Genomic DNA, 21,106 nt, shown 5'->3' with positions numbered 1-21,106 from the left:
CAACAATTCTTTTTACAAAAATATATTTAATTTTTTTTCAGGATTTTTAGACATATGCACATAAAGTGATTATAAAAGAGGTCTTGTCTTAAATGTTACATTGTAATCCACACTCTTTGTTATGCCAGACTTCTTCAATGGACTCAAGAAACTATCACAATAAACGGCATAATTATAATAAAATAGAATTTAAGTGACTAAAAATCCTCCCCCAAAATTCTGCATATAATATTTTTGTTAAAAAAATTGTTGCATGTGTGTGGATTGATTATACAGGGTTCTCTTGCACAGTCATAGAATCATAGAGTTGGAAGGGGCCATACAGGCCATCTAGTCCAACCCCCTGCTCAACGCAGGATCAGCCCAAAGCTTGATTCCTGGTTTCCTGTGATCTCTTCACACACTTTGCAACACTTTTTTTTTGTCCTCAAAAATGGCAGCATGTATTGATTTGTGGATTAACTGGGATTACTGGCCACATCTGACTTCCCTGACATACCATCAAACATACCTGTGAAAGAAGCCAAATAGTTGCTGGCCTGCTGCTAACCATCCCTGAGGTACTATGTCCTAGGCTTTGCTAAAGCACAGTAAGAACCTTTCCTGTCCTTAATACCAAGGAGCAGAATTTAGATTTAAAAGAAGAGAAAGGTTTATTTTACAATGAAGGGGAAAGTAAGCTGGCAATTTTCAGAACCAACTTTATACAAATGTAATTTACTGAGTGACAAAGTTATATAGAGAGTTTCTTGACAGAAAATACTTTGTTCACCAGTTAACTGCCAGACTACTTTGGACTACAAAAAATGTTACTTTTTCCAGAGATTTCCTAACATTTTTAGATGATAGGAGAGCCTTTTAAAACTACAGAATTCTATTGCCTTTGCAGTTTCCAAATAACTCTGAAAGGCTGTATATGACAACCATTAACCGGTGTGTAACACTAGGGCTCATTCTGCACACACTGGATACTATATTTTCAATGTGCTTTTGCAGCTGTATTTTGCTATGCAAAACGAATATCTGCTTCTAAAGGGCATTGAAAGTGCATTATCCAACGTGTGTGGAATGAGAAGAGGCTACCACACTGAAGAGCCCACTTTCAACATGAGACATGGGACATCTCAACTGCCTAATGAACCTCTAAAGCTCTCTCAGTTATATCTTGTTTTTCCTCTGCTCCTCCTCCTCCTCTTTTCCTCCGAGTGCCCTAATTGTTCCCTGCTGGCTTTTTCTCCAGATTAGCAAGGTACAAAAAGAAATGGTAGATATAGAAAAAAGGGACAGGCCTTACTCTGTCCATTACAGGCCACAATGCAAGGTTCCTCTTAATTTTACCTTCTTGAAATTTGCATCAGAGATAGCAAGAAACCTTTTTTTACTGATAATTATGACTAGAGAAATGCCAACTCAGCAGGGGCAGGAAGTGACCAAGAAGAAAATTCAAAGCTGCTCACAGAAACGGAGGTGGAGGCAAAAAAGATGAGTGTCACACAAAACCTGAACTTCAGGTATTGAACCAAAAACAATTATCAGGTATAGTGTTTGTCTCTATATTGGAATCTTCTGCACTAGAAAACAGACTGAAAACCAAATCAGTTTAATGCCATAAGTAACTGTGTATTACATTGGACCTGTGCCTCCTTGGTACTATTCATAGTTCACAGGGCTGAATTATTGAATACCAGCAACTAATTAGCACTTTTTCCTGGATAGTGCTCTGGAAGTTCAGTGACTTTTCCTGGATAGTGCCCTGGAAGCTCAGCAATTGTATGAGACTCTGCCCTTCAAATGAGGGAAAATCTAATTCTGTACCCCTCCCCACAAGGTTGCACCCATACCCATTCCTAGAAAATTGAGATGGTTCAATTTTCAGGTTAGCTAGTTGGCTGTGAACCCCTTGGAGTACTATCACATACCCTCAGGAATTCCAAAATGGATACCAGCAGTAAGGCTTTTGCAAGCTATTTCATAGAGAAAATTTCTCCCCTAGGTTTGAGACAGGAAAGCATAGGTCTGCTTACCTGATCTTTTGTTGGCATTATGTTCTTAAAGGCATCAAGCAGTTCATACCGTTGGAGTACCAACAACAGAAAACTGTTTGGATCCATATATGCTGCACCAACCTAACAGATACACCCAAAAGAAGAAGAATTAAAAAATAACAGAAGAAATACACAAGAACAATGTTAATATATGGGTAAGGAAGTTCAAAAGAGGTTCACCTGAAGCAGGATTATATCTTTATCAAACATTTCTTCTCTGCATTTAACATCTTGATAATAAAACATCTGAAAAGAAAAAATATGTTTAACAAATTAATGAATTAAGTTTAATTCACAGACCAGTTCCTTCTATTTTAGGAATGGGTCCTATATTCATACATGTATAAAATTCTCAATAAAAAAACTAAAGTGATACTTATGTTTCAAATAATTCCCCAAACTACATACATTTAAGAGATCAAGCACCAGAATGAGAAATTCCATATGAAGAACCTACCTGTCCAATTCTCAATTTCATCCTAAAATACATTTTTAGGCGATTAAAATTAATGAAAAATCCTGCTGCTACTTTCAACTTTCACATCTCTGGCTGTGTTTCAATGACTGGTGTTGTTCATTCATGAAGATTGAATCTGAATACTGAGGTGAATCTAGCAATTCAGCCATACAAAGTTTGTGGTTCTCTCTTGTGTTTCTTTCTACCCTCTGACCTTAGGAAAGTTTTCCTGAAATTGTAGGATCGATCAGCTATAGCACTGGACAAATCAACAGAATCTTTGGATAAAAAGATCTGTTGGCGAATAGGAGAGACAGATCTTTCTACAAATCTGAACAGCAGCCCAGATTTCCCAAAAATTATGAAATCTTTGAAAAAAAAACATTGGAGAGCTTTAAAAAGCCGCAAAAGATAAAAGGAGAGCCTGTCGCTGTAAACAATGGATTCCCTCAGACGATTGCTACTCAGCCACAGTGTTGGGACGTTCCTTGAGATTTTATGGCAGAGTCTGAGGAGGGCAAGGCTTGAGGAGAGGAGAAGCCTCGGATGGATACAATGCCAAAAGGTCCACCCTCCAAAGGAGACATTTTGTCCACATGACAGATCTATGTCATCTGGAGTTCAACTGGGACCATCGTTTTTTCAGATATAGGCTTTTTTTTGGGGGGGGGGGACCTGGAGACAAAGAGCAGATAAATGCAAGTTGACTGTTGGAAGAAAAGGGAAATAGTTTGAGAGGGGAAAATGAGATGCCTCCTACAAGTCCTTGCTGGCTCCCACATGTATGAACTCATACAAATAGAGGTACTACTGTGAGAAGAGGGGGGAAATTACCCCCCTCGCGCATAAGCACCAGCTCTTTGGCTGCAAACAGCAGAATGGTAATTTTATCCCCTTTCCTAATTTATCCAAGGTGGCTATTAATCCAGGAGTCCCTGGAAATCAGCTTTCCTGGGACAAAAAGGACAGGTGCAAGGAGAGAGAAATGGATCACTGAATCAAACTAATTTGGTAATATTTATATTATTTCTTTTTTAACAGGTTATTGTCTCTATGCTCATAAGCAGGGATGAGCATTCCTCCTTTCCACACCTCCCCCATTTCTGGCTCCCTTATCCCTGCCCTGTGGTTAATATCTGTGCAAGCCTGCCCACCCCCACCCCCCAAGCTTCAGATTGTTCCTCCTCTTCACTATCCCTCTCCAGTTTAGTTCACCACTTCCCATCACCTCTTAAGAATTTATGGCAGTTTGCTAAATTCTTCCCTTCCTGTTCTTTTGCTTTTTGTATTGTGCGTATTTGTATTGGAGGCAATTGTTATGAATTGTAAACTGCCAGGAACAAGGTAGCAAAAAGCTGGTCAAAAATTGGATAGGAAAGGTAATGCCCTTGTTGAGGATTTATATGCCATCATTTCATAGGTCTGATGTTGCGCTTTAAGTAAGCACAAGATTATTTGCAATGAGTGCCCTGATCTAGGGTCTATAAGCCCCAGTTATATACTTGTACAAAGTGTACTGGCAACATCATCTTAATGCAAAATGTAGCATCAACTAGAAGAATATATTTATGACACAATTTGGACATACCTGGCTAATCAAAGATAATCCATTCCTTCTCCACATTTCTGCAGCAACCTGAGCAACCAATGCTAGGCAACGTAAAGGATATTCTACTAGAAGCTGCACTTGGAATTTTTCCTTAAAATAATATAAAAACCAGTATGAAGAAATCTGACATTCTGAACACAATATTCAATCAGTAAACAGTAGAAAGTGAACAGAGAGAATCTGAAGGAATTATCCAACTGCAAACTTGAATCTCCTCTCTGATCTGAACCCTTCAAGGGAACTTAGCTGCCCTTCTAGACCCAGATGCAGGACATGTACACAATCTTCTAGCTGTGTACACAGCTACAGAGGCTGGAAAGAGGCACTGATTCCCACCCTGGCAGAAGAACTACATGATAGTGACCATGTGTGACCCGTAAATTAAGGGCAGCCTCATTAACTGGAGAGATGACCTCTTGGCGGGAACAGTATTTGCAGTATAAGAATACATGCTGTTTCCAAGTCTGCTGCTCCTTCCACCTCCCCTTCTGGTCAGGATCCACCCAAAGCCACTTCTAGGACAGCCATGGTGCTGGAGGTCACTGGGGAGGCAGATGACACCAGTGGGGTTGTGAGGCACAGAAGAAAGGCTGCTGGAGATACAATGGTATCTGAGTCCTACCAGTTATGTGCTACCAAGTTGCTGAGCTACAGGGTCAAGAAAGCGATGGTCTGGCTGGACCTCTCTTGTGGCTCAGAGGCTTCTCTTGTGCCCTCCCACAAGTGTGGGGAATGCATGTGGTTTTTCCCCAGACAGGTGACATTGTTGGCTCACACTGCTCATGTCTGCTCCCCTGGAGAATTGAGGGATTGGGTCTTCCCAAAAGTCAATTTCCTGTTCTTCAACCACCCTGCCCTGGACATTGACAGTAAGCAAACCAAGTATAGAAGAAGAGTTGGTTCTTATATGCCACTTTTCTCTACCCAAAGGAGTCTCAAAGTGGCTTACAATTGCCTTCCCTTTCCTCTCCCCACAACAGACACCCTGTGAGGTAGGGGAGGCCGAGAGAGCCCTGATATCACTGCTCAGTCAGAGCAGTTTTCACAGTGCTATGGCAAGCCCAAGGTCACCCAGCTGGTTGCATGTGGGGGAGCGCAGAATCGAACCTGGCATGCCAGATTGGATGTCTGCACTCCTAACCACTACACCAAGCTGGCTTATGCCTGCATTTTCTCTGTTGGAGTCAGGGGAAAAAACTCTTCCGCAAACTTAAAACCCAGGGGAAGAAAGAAACAAGAAAGTTATCCAGTTTGATTGGCACTATATAAAATCCACATTCCAACTTGTATTCTAAAAAAAACCTCAACTAAATGACACAGGGGGATGTTGTTGGCGCTCAGCACTTCTTGCCACAATTCTGTATAGAAAATAATACAGTGCCAAAAATGTTATTGTTGCCATTCTTAGGGAAGAGCTGTTTTTTTATACCTCACTTTTCTACCTAAGGGAGTTCCAAACAGTCTTTACAAACACCTTTCCCTTCTTTTCCCCACAACAGACACCTTGTGAGGTAAGTGGCACTGAGAGAGCTCTGAGAGAACTGGTCTGTGAAAACAGCCCTAAGAGAATTAGAACTACCTCAAGGCTACTGAGCAGGCTGCATGTGGAAGAGTGGAGAATCAAACCTGATTCTCTAGATTAGAGTCCACTGCTCTTGAACCACTTTACCAAGCTAGCTCAGAGAAAACTCTACAAATGTGATTGGAACAAGAGATGCTAGGAAAGTAAACAAGTATCTCAGTTACGCCTTGAGTCCCAGGGAAAAAGGAAGGCCATAAAAATGTAAACAAATTAAGCACAATCTACAAAAATACCTTATGTGTGCTGCATTAGTGTTATGTTTATTCTTTAGAAGAAGAAGAGTTGGTTCTTATATGCCACTTTTCCCTACCCGAAGGAGGCTCAAAGCGGCTTACAAAGCGGCTTACAAAGCGGCTTACAAAGCGGCTTACAAAGCGGCTTACAATTGCCTTCCCTTTCCTCTCCCCACAACAGACACCCTGTGAGGTAGGGGAGGCCGAGAGAGCCCTGATATCACTGCTCAGTCAGAGCAGTTGGCTCAGTCAGAGAGTTGGTTCTTATATGCCACTTTTCCCTACCCGAAGGAGGCTCAAAGCGGCTTACAGTTGCCTTCCCATTCCTCTCCCCACAACAGACACCCTGTGGGGTGGGTGAAGCTGAGAGAGCCCTGATATCACTGCCCGGTCTGAACAGTTTTATCAGTGCCATGGCAAGCCCAAGGTCATCCAGCTGGTTGCATGTGGGGGAGCGCAGAATCGAACTTGGCATGCCAGAAGTCCGCACTCCTAACCACACCAAACTGGGAAGTGAGGGAACAGCAGACCCGTTGATGAGGAGAGCTGCAGCTCCTGAGGCTCCTTCAATAAACAAGTGATGATATAGTGTGAGAGAAAACTCATGTGACCCAAACCCTCATCCCTGTTGCTTTTTGAAGCCTTCCTTGTGGAAGTGACTTGGAAAATGAGACACACTTGCCAGGTCTGGTGGGCTGCATTAGTACTGGCCTGTCAGTCTGGTTTGGCTTGGATTCTCTTGCTTGACTTTGGTTTTGGTGGGCCTGCAACATAGGCTCTTTGCTTTGTTGTGATTCTCTAGTTTTATGTTGGTTCTGACAGGTGTGGTTTCATTGGAATTTGGAGGCTTTTGGCCAGTCATTTCTCTTGTGTGTTTGCTTACTGTCTTCTGGGTTCTAGAGGTAGAGTAGATCCCCCCCCCCTGAAAACAACTGTTCAGGAACTTACAGAATTGGACTCTTTGATCCAATTTTCTTGAAACTAAGGAGGTCATTAGTGGACAGGCAGAACTAAGATCCCTGAAATTTTGTTGTAGTTTGCCTGAAAAACAGCTGTTGCGTCCAGAGCAAATAATCGAAATTTGAAGAAAAAACAAATCCCAAGTAATCTAGAGTAATTTGTTTGGTAATCATTCCCAAAGTACAAAAATACTGAATTTAAATGCACATCCCTGAAATATATACCTATACTTTAAGAAATATGTTCAAGGTGTTAGATATGGATTGAGCATTTTCCCTCTCTTTTCCTGCCAAAAGCTATTTTAGAAACCAGACTATGGGTTGGATCTAGTTGCCTTATCTGCTGGTGAAAGAGGACGATATGGTGTCTTTTGACCACCAAGAAGGCAATACTGGGAATCATACTATTTGTATGACAAAAGACGTGTAAATTGAGAGGTAGAGTTAAGAAGGGCAAACAGGTGAGAGTGAATGAAAAAAACGGGCTAAATCTCATGCTTACCCAGCTGAAATACTTACAGAAGATATAAATTCCTGTAATCTAGAGATTGCTCCAGTTTTGATCAATTGTATGTGCAGACCTAGGAAATACATCAACAGTTAAACTTATATTAAGACTTGGAGAAAAGGCAGATTTCTATATTTTTTATAATATATTTCAATACTGCTTACAAAAGGCAACATTTAAAAGCTTCTACTTGTTTAAACCAGTGTAATTGTTTAAACCAATTCAGACATAAGTTTACAGACTGCATCAGAGAAAAAACACAACATTAAGCTAAGAGAGATCCAGGCATCTGATAGTGTCTAGATCAGGGATTCCCAACCAGGGATCTGGGCTGTCTTCTCAGCTCCTGACTTTCTTTCCAGCCTACATGAGGCAGAGCTGCTGTAGAAGTAGTAAAGGCGGAGGGAGTGAAAGAAGGGCAAAGGGTGTGGGTATTGATGTCACTTCCAGTGAAACAGCACTTTTGGGGGCATAGCCAGCTGAAATTACTTCCAGGGGTCCTCAAAGCCTGAAAATTTATTTTAGGGGCTCATCCACAGTCAAAAGGTTGAAAAAGGCTGGTCTAGATGAAAGTTCACAGCTGTTTTTATTTTAAAAAACACCAGATGGTTTAAGAGTGATGACATGTGATCCTGATAAGACATGCAGGCACTGGATGTACTCAATTGTCTTCTGAGGATCCTCCTACCAAGATTCTCAGAATTTGTACTCAAGATCGTTTCACATCCGGTCACCAATTAAAACATTCAGAAAGATGTATGTCAGGAAACATTTTGAAAATGGAATCTGAGGACACATTTTTTTTTAAGGCTGAGATCACAGGCATTCAGACCTGACATTTCCACTATGTTTTGCTGAGAACAAGACACCCCACATAAAATGTGTACTCTCAACAGTTGTGAAATACTGACCACAAAAATCAAGAAGTCAAATTCATGCATAAATCAATTTCCAGAACTAAATTATGCCAACATACATAACTACATAATCTGTAGATTTTACGATGACTTATGTCCAATAACAATGGCCTATAAGCAAATAGACCTCAGGAAGACCAAATTATGTTTTACCACCCAGTCAGTGGCAATCTCTCACGATTTAAGGGGTGATTAATTGCAACTTAAATAGAAAATAATTCTCTTGATTAGAATCAGCAAGCAACAAGACACTTACCAGCAAGCATTCTGGACAATGGTTGATGAATGCTGACGGGATCTGCAGAGACTTTGAAATTTTTATTTTCCAGAGTATGGCCACATAAATGAATTACTGTTTTCTCTCTTGAACAGCCATTTGCACTACATCTCACTACTGCTGCATGGCATTCCTTGTAAGCTGTCACCAACAACTTTTCCTAGAATGGACAATATTCCTACAAATGTAACTTTGACATAGACAGCCTTTTCCTCTACAATGTAATGGGGCTCACTACATCTTACAAATTCCCTTTATATGGCACACATCATGCCTCTTGATTAGAGAAAACAGAGTTTAATATTAAACATATATAATAAGTCTCTAAGAGATACAGAAATAAGTTACTCAATAAGAATATCCATTATCCAGTTGGATGTCTTTAGCAGCACCCTTCTTTTTTATGATTGGGAATGAAGTGTCAATGCCTCATCCTCACAATGATCAAACAGTTAAATGAATGAAGTACGTGGAACTCTCTATACTTACTTATTCTCCAGCTTCTCTACTCAATTTTCAAACACTGCTCTGATCAGTTTCCTTCTGTTATAACTTTGTGACTTAACTGTATGCTTTTGTACTGAAGTTTCATGAAAGATACACAACTCCTGAACTTGCTGAACTAATTTTGTGGTATAACAAGTCATTTTAGCTTCATACAATAGATTACAAAGCCTCAAAGCTTTGTAGAAGGATCTAGTGAAAATGTGAGCCTCCCCCATAGCAGATTTTTCCTATAAATGACTAGCTAAGGTTTGACACACATGTAAATTCCTATCCAAGTCAAGAATCTATGCTTTGTAAAATAATAGCTGATTTATGTTGCACTTCTTTATATTATGCAAACAGCAGCACCTTATAAGAGGGGGTTTATTTATTTATTTGGCTGAATGCAAAGACATCAAAATTAACTGTTGAGGGCCCAGGGAAAAACAAACACTGACGAGTTAGCATTGAGCAGATAGGCCTACCATGATCTTGGGAAAGAGGAGGAAACTGCTCATAGGAAATCTCAGAAAATTTTAGATCTTCCATGGACGGAACGTTTCTCTATTATATGATAGCACAATTTTGTTCATAAAACTTACATCACAAGCACACCACTCCTGAAACATCAAGAGTACATTCTTCAACTGCACATGGATAGCAATGGATGCCTCCCAGTCAGGATCCACCTCGATATGTTGACCAATTTGCCTTTTTATTTCTTCCATTCCCTGAAATTACATTCCGCACAAAAATAGTATTTTAACTGGTCACGATCTACATACCTGATTTCAGACTTATTCAGAGAGATTGTTATGCTCCTAGACTAATTTACATGCAAATTAGTTCAAATTAAATCAAGGCAAGTTGTAAGGCAAGTTGTAAGCCCAATCAAATACGATTATGAGGGAGAATTTTAATTTTATCCCAGTTTGAAGCATCATGAACATATGACCTACTGGATTAGACCAGTGATCTAGCTACTCTGACATCTTGTCTCATACAGCGGCCAACCAGTTTTTCTGTAGGAACAAAAACCGGGTACAAAGACCAAGACCTTCCCTTGATGTTGTCTTCTGATACAGGCATTCAAAGATCAACTGCCTCTGAATTGCGAAGGTTCCCTTTTGTCACCAAAAGTAGCCACTGATAAACCTCCATGAATCTGTCTAATCCCTTTTTAAAGTGCACTCTACTTGTGGCCACCACTTCATCTTCTGGCAGCAAATTTCACATTTTAATCCCTCATTGTGGCAAGAAGTATTTCCTTTTGTTCATACTGAATCAACTGCCCATCAACTTCATCAGATGCCCTCAGGTTCTAGTGCTTTGGGAGAGGGAGAAAAAGGTTCTCTGCTCCTTGCAAAGTTTTATAAACCTCTATCATGGTCTTGCTTAATTGTTTCTTTTCTACACCGAAAGTCCCAGACTCTTCAACCTTTCCTCATAGGGTTAGATGGACTCTGCTGTACTTTATTCAGCACTGCAATGTCCTTTCTGAGATTGAGTGAACAGAACTGCGCAGAAATGAGACTGTACCATAGATCAATATAGGGGCATTATAAGGTTGGTTATTTATTTTTAAATTATTATTATTTATTGTATTTATATTACACCCTTCCCTGAGGGCTCAGGGTGAACTACATTGATTTAAAAACATGCATTTTAAAATACACAGTCTTAAATATTAAAATTCCAAAAATTAAAACTGAATTACTAAAGGCTGCTTCCTTCTCCTGGGAGAAAAAAAGTGGGGGATATAATATATATCCTCAGATGGATTCATTAGGTGGATTTTGAACAAGAAGGCCAGTTGTTTCAGGGCCTCAGCCACAGGCCCAGTGGAACAGCTGTCTTGAAAGCCCTGCAGAACCGTTTAAAGTCCCACTGGGCGAAAAGGCCCTGGTCTTGACTGAGGCAATTCTAACTTCTTTGGGGCCAGGGATCCTGAGCAAGTTTTGCTCGCTGGATCTCAGCATTCTTTGGGGAACATACTTTTCAACCCCTCTCTTGATAAGCCCCATCACAGAGTTCGCCTTTTTCATTGCTGCAGCACAATGAAGCCATGATCTCTTATTTTATTTATTTATTCCTTATATTTATTACCCGCCACTCTCAAGACCGGCTTGTGGCAGGTTACGATCAGTACAAATAAAACTCAGTAAAACCCCATTAAAAACACTCTGGACATAAAAATACAACAGAACTACAAATCAGAAAACCAGAACATGGCAGTATTCAGCTCCCGACTCTCCTACTAACAACTAACTGAGGGGTTAGAAGAGGGGGCATAGATGATAGATGCTATATCGCTACGCCCCGGGAGGCCTCTACGCCCCGGGAGGCCCAACAGATCTTCTCACCGCGCTGGCCTCAACCATAAACCTGGCAGAAGAGCTCCATTTTGCAGGCCCTGTGGAACGTTGACAGCTCCTGCAGGGCCCACAGCTGCTCCAGGAGCTCATTCCACCAGGTGGGGGCCAGGACTGAAAAGAGGCCAAACATGCCTCCCTAGGGCTGGGGATCACCAGCGTAAAGCTCTATGGGGATTTTAGTAAAGCTTGTGACAAGGTTCCCCATGATGTTCTGATGGATAAGTTGAAGGACTGCAATCTGGATTTTCAGATCGTTAGGTGGATAGGGAATTGGTTAGAGAACCGCACTCAAAGAGTTGTTGTCAATGGTGTTTCATCAGACTGGAGAGAGGTGAGTAGCGGGGTACCTCAGGGTTCAGTGCTCGGCCCGGTACTTTTTAACATATTTATTAATGATCTAGATGAGGGGGTGGAGGGACTACTCATCAAGTTTGCAGATGACACCAAATTGGGAGGACTGGCAAATACTCCGGAAGATAGAGACAGAGTTCAACGAGATCTGAACACAATGGAAAAATGGGCAAATGAGAACAAGATGCAATTTAATAAAGATAAGTGTAAAGTTCTGCATCTGGGTCAGAAAAATGAAAAGCATGCCTACTGGATGGGGGATACGCTTCTAGGTAGCACTGTGTGTGAACGAGACCTTGGGGTACTTGTGGATTGTAAACTAAACATGAGCAGGCAGTGTGATGCAGCGGTAAAAAAGGCAAATGCCATTTTGGGCTGTATCAACAGAGGCATCACATCAAAATCACAAGATGTCATAGTCCCATTGTATATGGCGCTGGTCAGACCACACCTGGAGTACTGTGTGCAGTTCTGGAGGCCTCACTTCAAGAAGGACATCGATAAAATTGAAAGGGTACAGAGGAGAGCGACGAAGATGATCTGGGGCCAAGGGACCAAGCCCTATGAAGATAGGTTGAGGGACTTGGGAATGTTCAGCCTGGAGAAAAGGAGGTTGAGAGGGGACATGATAGCTCTCTTTAAGTATTTGAAAGGTTGTCACTTGGAGGAGGGCAGGATGCTGTTTCTGCTGGCTGCAGAGGAGAGGACACGCAGTAATGGGTTTAAACTTCAAGTACAACGATATAGGCTAGATATCAGGAAAAAGTTTTTCACAGTCAGAGTAGTTCAGCAGTGGAATAGGCTGCCTAAGGAGGTGGTGAGCGCCCCCTCACTGGCAGTCTTCAAGCAAAGGTTGGATACACACTTTTCTTGGATGCTTTAGGATGCTTAGGGCTAATCCTGCGTTGAGCAGGGGGTTGGACTAGATGGCCTGTATGGCCCCTTCCAACTCTATGATTCTATAATTCTATGATTCTATGATTATAGGGCAAAAGGCGGTCCTTCAGATACGTGGGTCCCAGATCGCAAATGGCCTTAAAGGTCAATACCAAAACCTTGAAACAGATCCGGGCAGCAACTGGCAACCAATGCAGCTGCCTCAACACAGGCTGGATATGAGCCCTCCAACGTGTCCCTGTGAGGACCCTAGCAGCTGCATTTCTTTCCCTCTCAGGCCGAGCAAGTAAAAAATCCATTACATCAGAGGTCTGCAACCCCCGGTCTGCGGCCCGGTACCGAGCTGTTAAGGCCATGGTACCGGGCTGCCAGCGGCCGCGCCTGCCTTCCCCTCCCCCCGCAGCGAGAGGGGGGAAGAGGCAGGCGCGGCCGCTGGCACGCCAGCAACGTAAACGCGCACGCGCGGAGCCGCCACGCATGTGTGTTTGCGTCCCCTGCTGGCGAAAACGTGCACGTACGTCTGCTCTGCGCATGCGCGTTAGTGCCACCTAGTGGCGAAAACGCGTATGCGTGGCAGCTGCTGTGGCCGGGCCGCCGGCTCTCTCCCACCCTCGGAGGCGGTCCCCGACTACAAGAAGGTTGGGGACCGCTGCATTACATTATACTTGAAGTTGGATTTTTTTTTGTCCCAATATATGGCACCTTACACTCATCTACACTGAACTTCATTTGTCACACTGTAGCCCATTCCCCCAATTTGTGGAGATCGTTCTAGAGCTCTTTAGAGTCAGTCCTGGCTTTCACCACCCTGAATAGCATTGTGTCATCTGCAAATCTGGCCACTACACTGCTCACCTCCAGTTCCAGATCATTTATGAATAATTTAAATAGTATCAGTCCCAATACTGATCCTAGTGGGACCCCACTGCTTGCAAATTGCAAATTTGCATATTGCAAATACTGTCCATTTATTCTTGCTTTATGTCATTTAACCAATATTTAATCCATAAGAGAACCCGTCCTATTACTCCATCACTGCTAAGCTTGCTCAGAAGTCTTTGGTGATGTACTAGGTATGAAATGTTTACTGGGTCACTGTTATCTACCTGCACATTCATTCTCTAAAAGAACTCCAATAGGTTGGTGAGGCAGGACTTCCCTTACCGGAAGCTATGGTGATTTCTTGCTTGTTTCCCTTTGCTTCTCTATGTGCCTAATACAGTTTCAATTAATTTGTCTGAGACAGATATTAGGCTCATTAGTTTGTGATTTCCTGGTTCCCATTTGGACCCCTTGTGATGTTTGCTACTCTCCAGTCTTCTGGTACATTTGTTGATTTTATTGACAAGTTTATATACAGGATAGTAAACCAACACTTGAGTTCCCTAAGAACTCTTGGTTGTATGCCGATAGCATCTAAAGACTTACTGGTTTTGAATTTCTCCAACAGGTCTAAAACTTCATGTCTTGTCACCTCAGTTAGATACAGTTTTTCAGACTCTCTTCCTGAGAATAGTGTCTGTGGCTTGGTTACATGTCCCACACTTTCCACAGTGAACACAGATACAAAGATTCATTGAGCTTCTCTGCCCGGTCCCCATCTTCCTTTAGGAATCCTTTTATTCTGTGGTCAAAGGCCCAACAGCTTCTCTGGCTGGTTTCCTGTTGTGGATGTATTTAAAGAAATGCTTGCCAATGTTTTAGTAATATGCTTCTTTAATTCTTTTTGCACACCTATTAGTTGATAATTCTTTTGTCATATCCTGTATTCCCTTCTGTTGGCTTCAGGGGAACAGGCTTTCCACATTCCAAAAGAAGCCTTTTTGCTTTTTATGGCTTCCTCGAGTGGGGTAGATAACTATGCAAGCATTCTTTAGACTCAGCAGTATGCTTCCCAACCTGGGGGTTACATTCTATTGGGGCTCCAATTAGTGTGGGTTTAAATAATTTCCAAACTTATTCCATGGATTTAACCTTGTTTCCCTTTCATCTTTTTTTAACTACTGACCTCATTTTTGTAAAGTTCACTCTCTTGAAATCAAATGTTATTGCTTTAGACTTTAGATTCTCTTAAAAATATTTACAGAATCTTTATTATTTCATGTTATGAAACAGTACTACATTCGAATACACTAGTGCAAACTGGTCATTATCCCATCACTGTATTTTCAGTGTAATTCAATTATACTCAAAGTCAAATTAGATATGTGCCACTAACACACAGTACCTGCATGCAAGAGAGAACCTTCAGGAAAGACCGGAACCCTTCCAAAAATTGTTCCCGCAGTTTTTCTGTCCATACTGTAGGCTTACTGATCAAAATGTATCTGTTAATTGAAAAAGTTCTTTGTATAATTTCACACATTCAGAAGTTGCCTGCCTTCATTAAAAACACTGCTTCAAAGACAAGCAATATAGAATTAGTTATATAGGGCTGGTCAGGATTCTGGAAATCTGCACAGGGAGGTGAATTTCCTCCAGGCCAGGCTGGCCAGAAATTCGGCTGGTTGTTGTTCTTGTTGTTGTTTTGCGGGGGAACATACAGGCATGTAATTGGGGTCACTGTGAGTAGGCAGGTAGTTGTCAATTTCCTGCATTCTGCAGGGGGTTGGACTAGATGACCATTCCAACTCTATGATTCTATGAAAAAACCACTGATTTTGATGACTTGTTGTAGCCTGGTTGAAATGTGGAAGGGTAAATTGCCAATGACAATTAATATCCACTGCCCAAATTTTGTCAGAACAAGTAATTATAGTTTAGGGAGACAAAACATAAAGCAAAATGTGATCATTTATATCCAAGGCATATCTTAATTTCCAGAATCCAACTGGCAACTATGTCCTCGGGACAGCAAAGCAATATGATAAGGAAAGAGAGACTGAGTGAAGGCCAGCAGTACAGCTGTGGTTTCAACCAGCTCAGGGATGACTTGGATTGAGATGAGAGGGTTGAATCAACATCAGACCCTCTTCTGTTTCTTCCCAGGTGGAGGAGAATGCTCTTCTTCCACCACTCAAATACACTTGGAGGGAAAGGAGTTCCAGCTCAACCTAGTCTTCCTTCTCCCATTGAGCTACTCCTTGTCCCCGCTCTGCATTTTGGCAACCTCAGTCAAGAAGAGAGGAGCAGCTCTGACATCTTCTACCTATGCTTCTATCTGGAAGAGTTTAAATAGCTTAACACACCCTTGACATGCCCCACTCTCCACTGTCCTGTCCTGTGGGGCAGGCTTGACACACAGGCTTTTCCATTTCCAGAGAAAGAGAGGCCTTGTGGGCTGGTGTTGCTTCACTGCCTAGGTACACCAAGTACACTTGTCTGTGCCAGCCAGCTGGGCAGTGGACCCAGCAGCTCCAACCAGTTCTGTTGCATGCCTTGTTGGCACAGTATGATCTGCCAGTTCGGCAGCAGGGGTAACACCACAAACAATCATTTTTTTCTCTGTTTCTGCTGGATTGCCTCAATACCTAGTTCATGGCCAACACAACTGTTGACAATAATTCTAAAGCAATCAAAAACTGTTTGTCTTTGAAAGAAGTAGGGTTAGGTGGACTCCCTGGCTAACAGCAGTAGACATTCTAACTAACAATCCTATCAAAATACGTTTCACAACACATATCCCAAGTCATACAAACATTTCCCTGTTTAATGGGCAAATACGGAGACAGGGAAAAACGCCTCCTGTTATTGAAGTACATGCTGTTTTTCATAAAAGGAAATGCTTACTTGAGGTCACATATGACTGCATACACTCTGCTTAGTTTCTCTTGGCTGTAACCCTGGAAATTGAACTTGCCATTTTTGTCCAGATATTCTGGCAGCTCTTCAAGCAGTGTCTCTGTTATGACAGTGATGACATTTTGCTCTTCAATGAGATGCCGTGCCTAAGAAGGAAAACACATTTCAGTAGAACTATTCTTCTGAAACAGTTACTAGGACACTTTTTCAAATTAATAAATTTCAAATTAATAAAAGAACATAACCATTAGTGTCGTTGTACCAATGCTTACACAAATGATAGTGAAGGAATCTGTACAATGCTATAATTGATAGATTATGAAGTGATTCTCATGCTTTCACTAGCAAAATATAATAGGACTAGTAATATAGCCCGCTGTATGAGGAATACAGTGGGCGCTAGGAACGAACCTTTGTGAGTGTCCCCCAGCGGCGGTCCTCTGTGTCAGCTCTCTGGGGCGGCGGCTCTTTGAGGGGGCGGCCTGATGCGGCGAGAGGCGCTTCGTGCCTCTCGCCGCATCAGGCCACCGGGCAGGGAGCCCCCGGCAGTCGCGACTGCCGGGGGCTCCCTGGGGCGTCAGGCCGGGAGCAACTGCGAGCCGCGCTATGTGCGGCTCACAGTTGCTGGGGCTGGGAATCAGAGGGACCAATCAGCAGGCGCTTCGCGCCTGTCGATTGGTCCCTCCGATTGTCTGTCCAGAGGAAGGGTCCAATCCGGACCCTTCCTCATCACGGACACATCCCGCCCCAGAAGCCCCTAACGAATTATTTAGTCCGCGGCGCCCGCGGCGGTGTTTAGATTTAGTTTCATTTTTCTTCCATACTTGAGCCAAAGGCAGGGTGGGGGAGCTCTTTCAGTGGGACTTCCTTGCCTTCACCCACTCCACTGCAGTTTGCTAAGAGCAAGTCACTTTCACTGGATCATATTGGCCTTTCTACCTCTTTCATAGTTATACTCAACAGCAACAGGTAAGCAGTGTCCATGGCAAATGAACACTGAGGTTTTAAAGTTTTATAGCACTAATGACTAAGATAGGCCAGGAATCATCACAGGTTGAGAATTAATTTGCACAACTTCTGATTTTCACTGAATGCCAACATACCAAATCAAATAGGAATGCAAATAGAAATTATTTCAATGCAAACGTAATCAACTTTTTCCTTTGGTATGTCACTTAACATGCAAAATATTAACACGACTTAATTAAAACACAACATAGCTTAACAAAAATATAACATGTAGTTATATCTACTTGGATGCTAAGCTGTACACACCAATGTAGGAACGGTGAAAATCTGAACTGAAAATGCCGTCACAGAGATCTGCTTTTCATGGTCATCCTTGATGTAGTCTCTCTGTAGTGTTTTGTAATACTGTGAAGACAAGAAAATGAGAGACTTGTGATTGAGTTCCCACACCAGTGTGATGCAACGGTATGAGTGTTGGAGTAGGATCTGGGAGGTTCAAAGGTGTGCTGCATGACCCTGAACTAGTCACTCTCTTTCTCACCCTAACCTATCACACAGGGGCTGTTGTGAGGGTAACAAGGAAAACAATGCAAGTTACATTGGGTCCCCATTGAAGGTTAAGGCAAGGCACAAGCAAAGTAAATAAGCAAGCAAAACAAACAAGGGGGAATACTCCTGAAACATATTAAAATTCAAAATATTTATAAGCAAGATTTTAAATTTCTCACATGCCCACAACAGTTCTTATTCTAGAACAGATTTTTCCTGATCCTCACGTAAAAGTTTTGGGACAAACAAGCTGCCAGGGGAAGATACATTCTTCTAGCTGCTTTCATAAGATTTCCTCTTGCGTCTAAACCTACATCATATTTACATCTGGTTAATACAGAGGTACCACTCTAATGGCAGAAAGTGAAGAGGAACTAAAGAGCCTGTTGATGCGGGTGAAGGAGGAGAGTGCAAAAGTTGGCTTGAAACTCAACATCAAGAAAACAAAGATCATGGCATCCGGCCCTCTCAATTCCTAGCAAATAGATGGGGAAGAAATGGAGATAGTGACAGATTTTATTTTCCTGGGTTCCAAGATCACTGCAGATGGGGACTGCAGCAAAGAAATTAAAAGACGCTTGCTCCTGGGGAGGAAACCTATGGCAAATCTAGACAGCATCCTAAAAAGCAGAGACATCACCCTGCCAACAAAAGTGCGTTTAGTCAAGGCTATGGTATTCCCAGTTGCAATGTATGGCTGCGAGAGTTGGACCATAAGGAAGGCCGAGCGTCAAAGAATTGAGGCTTTTGAACTCTGGTGCTGGAGAAGACTCTTGCGAGTCCCTTGGACTGCAAGGCGAACAAACCGGTCAGTCCTAGAGGAGATCAGGCCTGACTGCTCTTTAGAAGTCCAGATCCTGAAGATGAAACTCAAATACTTTGGCCACCTCATGAGAAGGAAGGACTCCCTGGAGAAGAGCCTAATGCTGGGAGCGATCGAGGGCAAAAGAAGAAGGGGACGACAGAGAATGAGGTGGCTGGATGGAGTCACTGAAGCAGTAGGTGCAAACTTAAATGGACTCCGGGGAATGGTAGAGGACAGGAAGGCCTGGAGGATCATTGTCCATGGGGTCGCGATGGGTCGGACACGACTTCGCACATAACAACAACAATAACAAATACAGAGGTTCGGACTCGGATGTCATCAATACACCGATGACACCCGGATCTTCCTCCTGATGGATGGCCACCCTGTTTCACCCCCAGACTCATTAGGCAGATGTCTGGAAGCAGTGATGGGATAGCTCAAGCAGAGCCATCTGAAACTCAGTCCTTCAAGATGGAGGTCCTGTGGTTTGGTAGGAAGGGTCCCAGCAAGGAACCACAATTGCCCCACCTGGATGGGGTGCAGCTACTAGTAGCACACTCAGCCAGAAACTGGGTGTAACCTCCATGGAGGAACAGGTCACAAGAGTAGCATGGCTGGCATTCTTCCACTTACATCAAGCCAAGCTACTAGTGGCCTATCTAGTCCCAAAACACCTAGCCACAGCAATCCATGCAACAGTCACCTCCAGACAGGATTTCTGCAACTCACTCTACCACAGACCTACCCTTATCCTTGATCCAGAAGCTACAACACAGCAGCCAGGGTTCTCAGGGGAATAACTTGGAAGGCCCACATCCTGCCCATACTCCAATAGCCACACTGTTTACCAGTTAAATACCGGATCAGGCTTAAGGTTCTGATAATTATCTTCAATGCCATATATGGTCTGGGCCCTGGGTACCTGATGGACCTCCTCCCTGCCTATGCCCCCCCCCCCGAGAGTGCTACACTTTATAAATTAAAACAAACTGGTGATCCCTGGCCCCAGGGAGACTTGTCGGGCCTCAACCAGAGACAGGGATGTCTCTGTCCTGGCTTCCACTTGACAGAATGAGCTCCCAGAACAGATCAGGGCCCTTCCAGCACTAAAACAATTCCCACAGGATCTGCAAAACAGAGCTTTTCCACCAAGCTTTCAGTCAAGGTCAAGAAACAACACCAATACCTAGAGCCCCCAGAAGGCCGTCCCACCACCAACTGAACCCAGCAGAAGCTTATAACAACTCCTAATCCGGCAATACTTTCAGAAAAGTGAACCACAGATGTGCAGTTAACAGTTATACAGTTACAATGATAATGATATAATGTTAGAAATGTTTTAAGTTCATAAATATAATACTTGTTCTGTATTTGTACTAAGAATCTTTACTGTAAACCACCCTGACCCACGAGGAAGGGAGGGAAGGGAAGGAGGGAGGACAGTGGAACTCAGGAAGAAAATGAAGGAGCAAAAAGCCAACTTAAATAAAAACCTTTCAACAGACAAGGGGCATATATATGTAGGATGCATTGGGCTCCCTGACAAAGCAAGCATGTGTTAATGAAGACTTGCAATTCTAAATTTGCAGTAAAGAAAAATCCCCTGAAGATGGGTTAAACTAATAAAACCAATGGATCTCCTGAATTGATCAGTGTAGTTAAGGCTCTTACCTGAAGAAGGGAGAGAGCAGGGAAATTAGAAAAGGCCTGCTAGCAGTAGCTAAGTATCATCTGGGCTAACTTATTCCCACTCTTTGCTTACTGTCATTATGAATCTTGAGTGATGCCAAGGGGTGAGGTGATTGGCAAACAGAAAGCTCACTTCAAAAGATAAGCAGAGGTTGCTAAACTGCCTCTAGCAGAAGGCAAGAGATGAGCTATGCTAATTCTTCTCTCCTGTCTACCAAGGAACAGCATTTCAGGATGCATCAGCAGCAGGAAGGCAAGAGTGTTCTGTTCCACTAAAGGAAATGCCTTTCATTAGCAGAGATTTACTATGGGATCCAAGCCACTGTCTATAAACACAGGATTCCACAAGTATCAAGAAAGTCAGGTGCCATTTGATTTGTTCATAAATTATCTGCAACAAGGGCAAACTGCAAAATGGCCAAGTTTCCAGAGGATACCAAATTAATAATGAGGCTGAGAAACAAAGTAGACCATGTAGAGTTCCAAAGAGACCTCTCCAAACTGAATTAGAAGAAGAAGAGTTGGTTCTTATATGCCGCTTTTCTCTACCCGAAGGAGGCCCAAAGCGGCTTACAGTCGCCTTCCCATTCCTCTTCCCACAACAGACACTCTGTGGGGTGGTTGAGGCTGAGAGAGCCCTGATATCACTGCCCG

The 21,106-nt window shown here is 42.7% G+C and overlaps 1 protein-coding gene across 2 annotated transcripts in view; it reads right to left on the bottom strand.

Moving 5' to 3' along the window:
* UBR1 (ubiquitin protein ligase E3 component n-recognin 1) overlaps positions 1-21,106 on the bottom strand; it is a 94,105-nt gene that overhangs the window by 43,639 nt on the left and 29,360 nt on the right. For both annotated transcript variants that reach the window (XM_077322728.1, XM_077322727.1), the window contains exons 11-19: positions 17,713-17,811; positions 16,426-16,583; positions 14,924-15,023; positions 9,676-9,804; positions 8,567-8,747; positions 7,405-7,466; positions 4,091-4,201; positions 2,226-2,291; positions 2,025-2,126 (exon numbers count right to left, since the gene is read on the bottom strand). In XM_077322728.1, the coding sequence (XP_077178843.1) occupies positions 2,025-2,126; positions 2,226-2,291; positions 4,091-4,201; positions 7,405-7,466; positions 8,567-8,747; positions 9,676-9,804; positions 14,924-15,023; positions 16,426-16,583; positions 17,713-17,811 (1,008 nt within the window). The remainder of the gene's footprint in view (positions 1-2,024; positions 2,127-2,225; positions 2,292-4,090; positions 4,202-7,404; positions 7,467-8,566; positions 8,748-9,675; positions 9,805-14,923; positions 15,024-16,425; positions 16,584-17,712; positions 17,812-21,106) is intronic.

Source organism: Paroedura picta, chromosome 2 (assembly GCF_049243985.1).
Source record: "Paroedura picta isolate Pp20150507F chromosome 2, Ppicta_v3.0, whole genome shotgun sequence".
NCBI classification, from domain to species: domain Eukaryota; kingdom Metazoa; phylum Chordata; class Lepidosauria; order Squamata; family Gekkonidae; genus Paroedura; species Paroedura picta.
The sequence above is the reverse complement of the archived record's forward strand: the minus strand, read 5'-3'. Positions and strand labels throughout refer to the sequence as shown.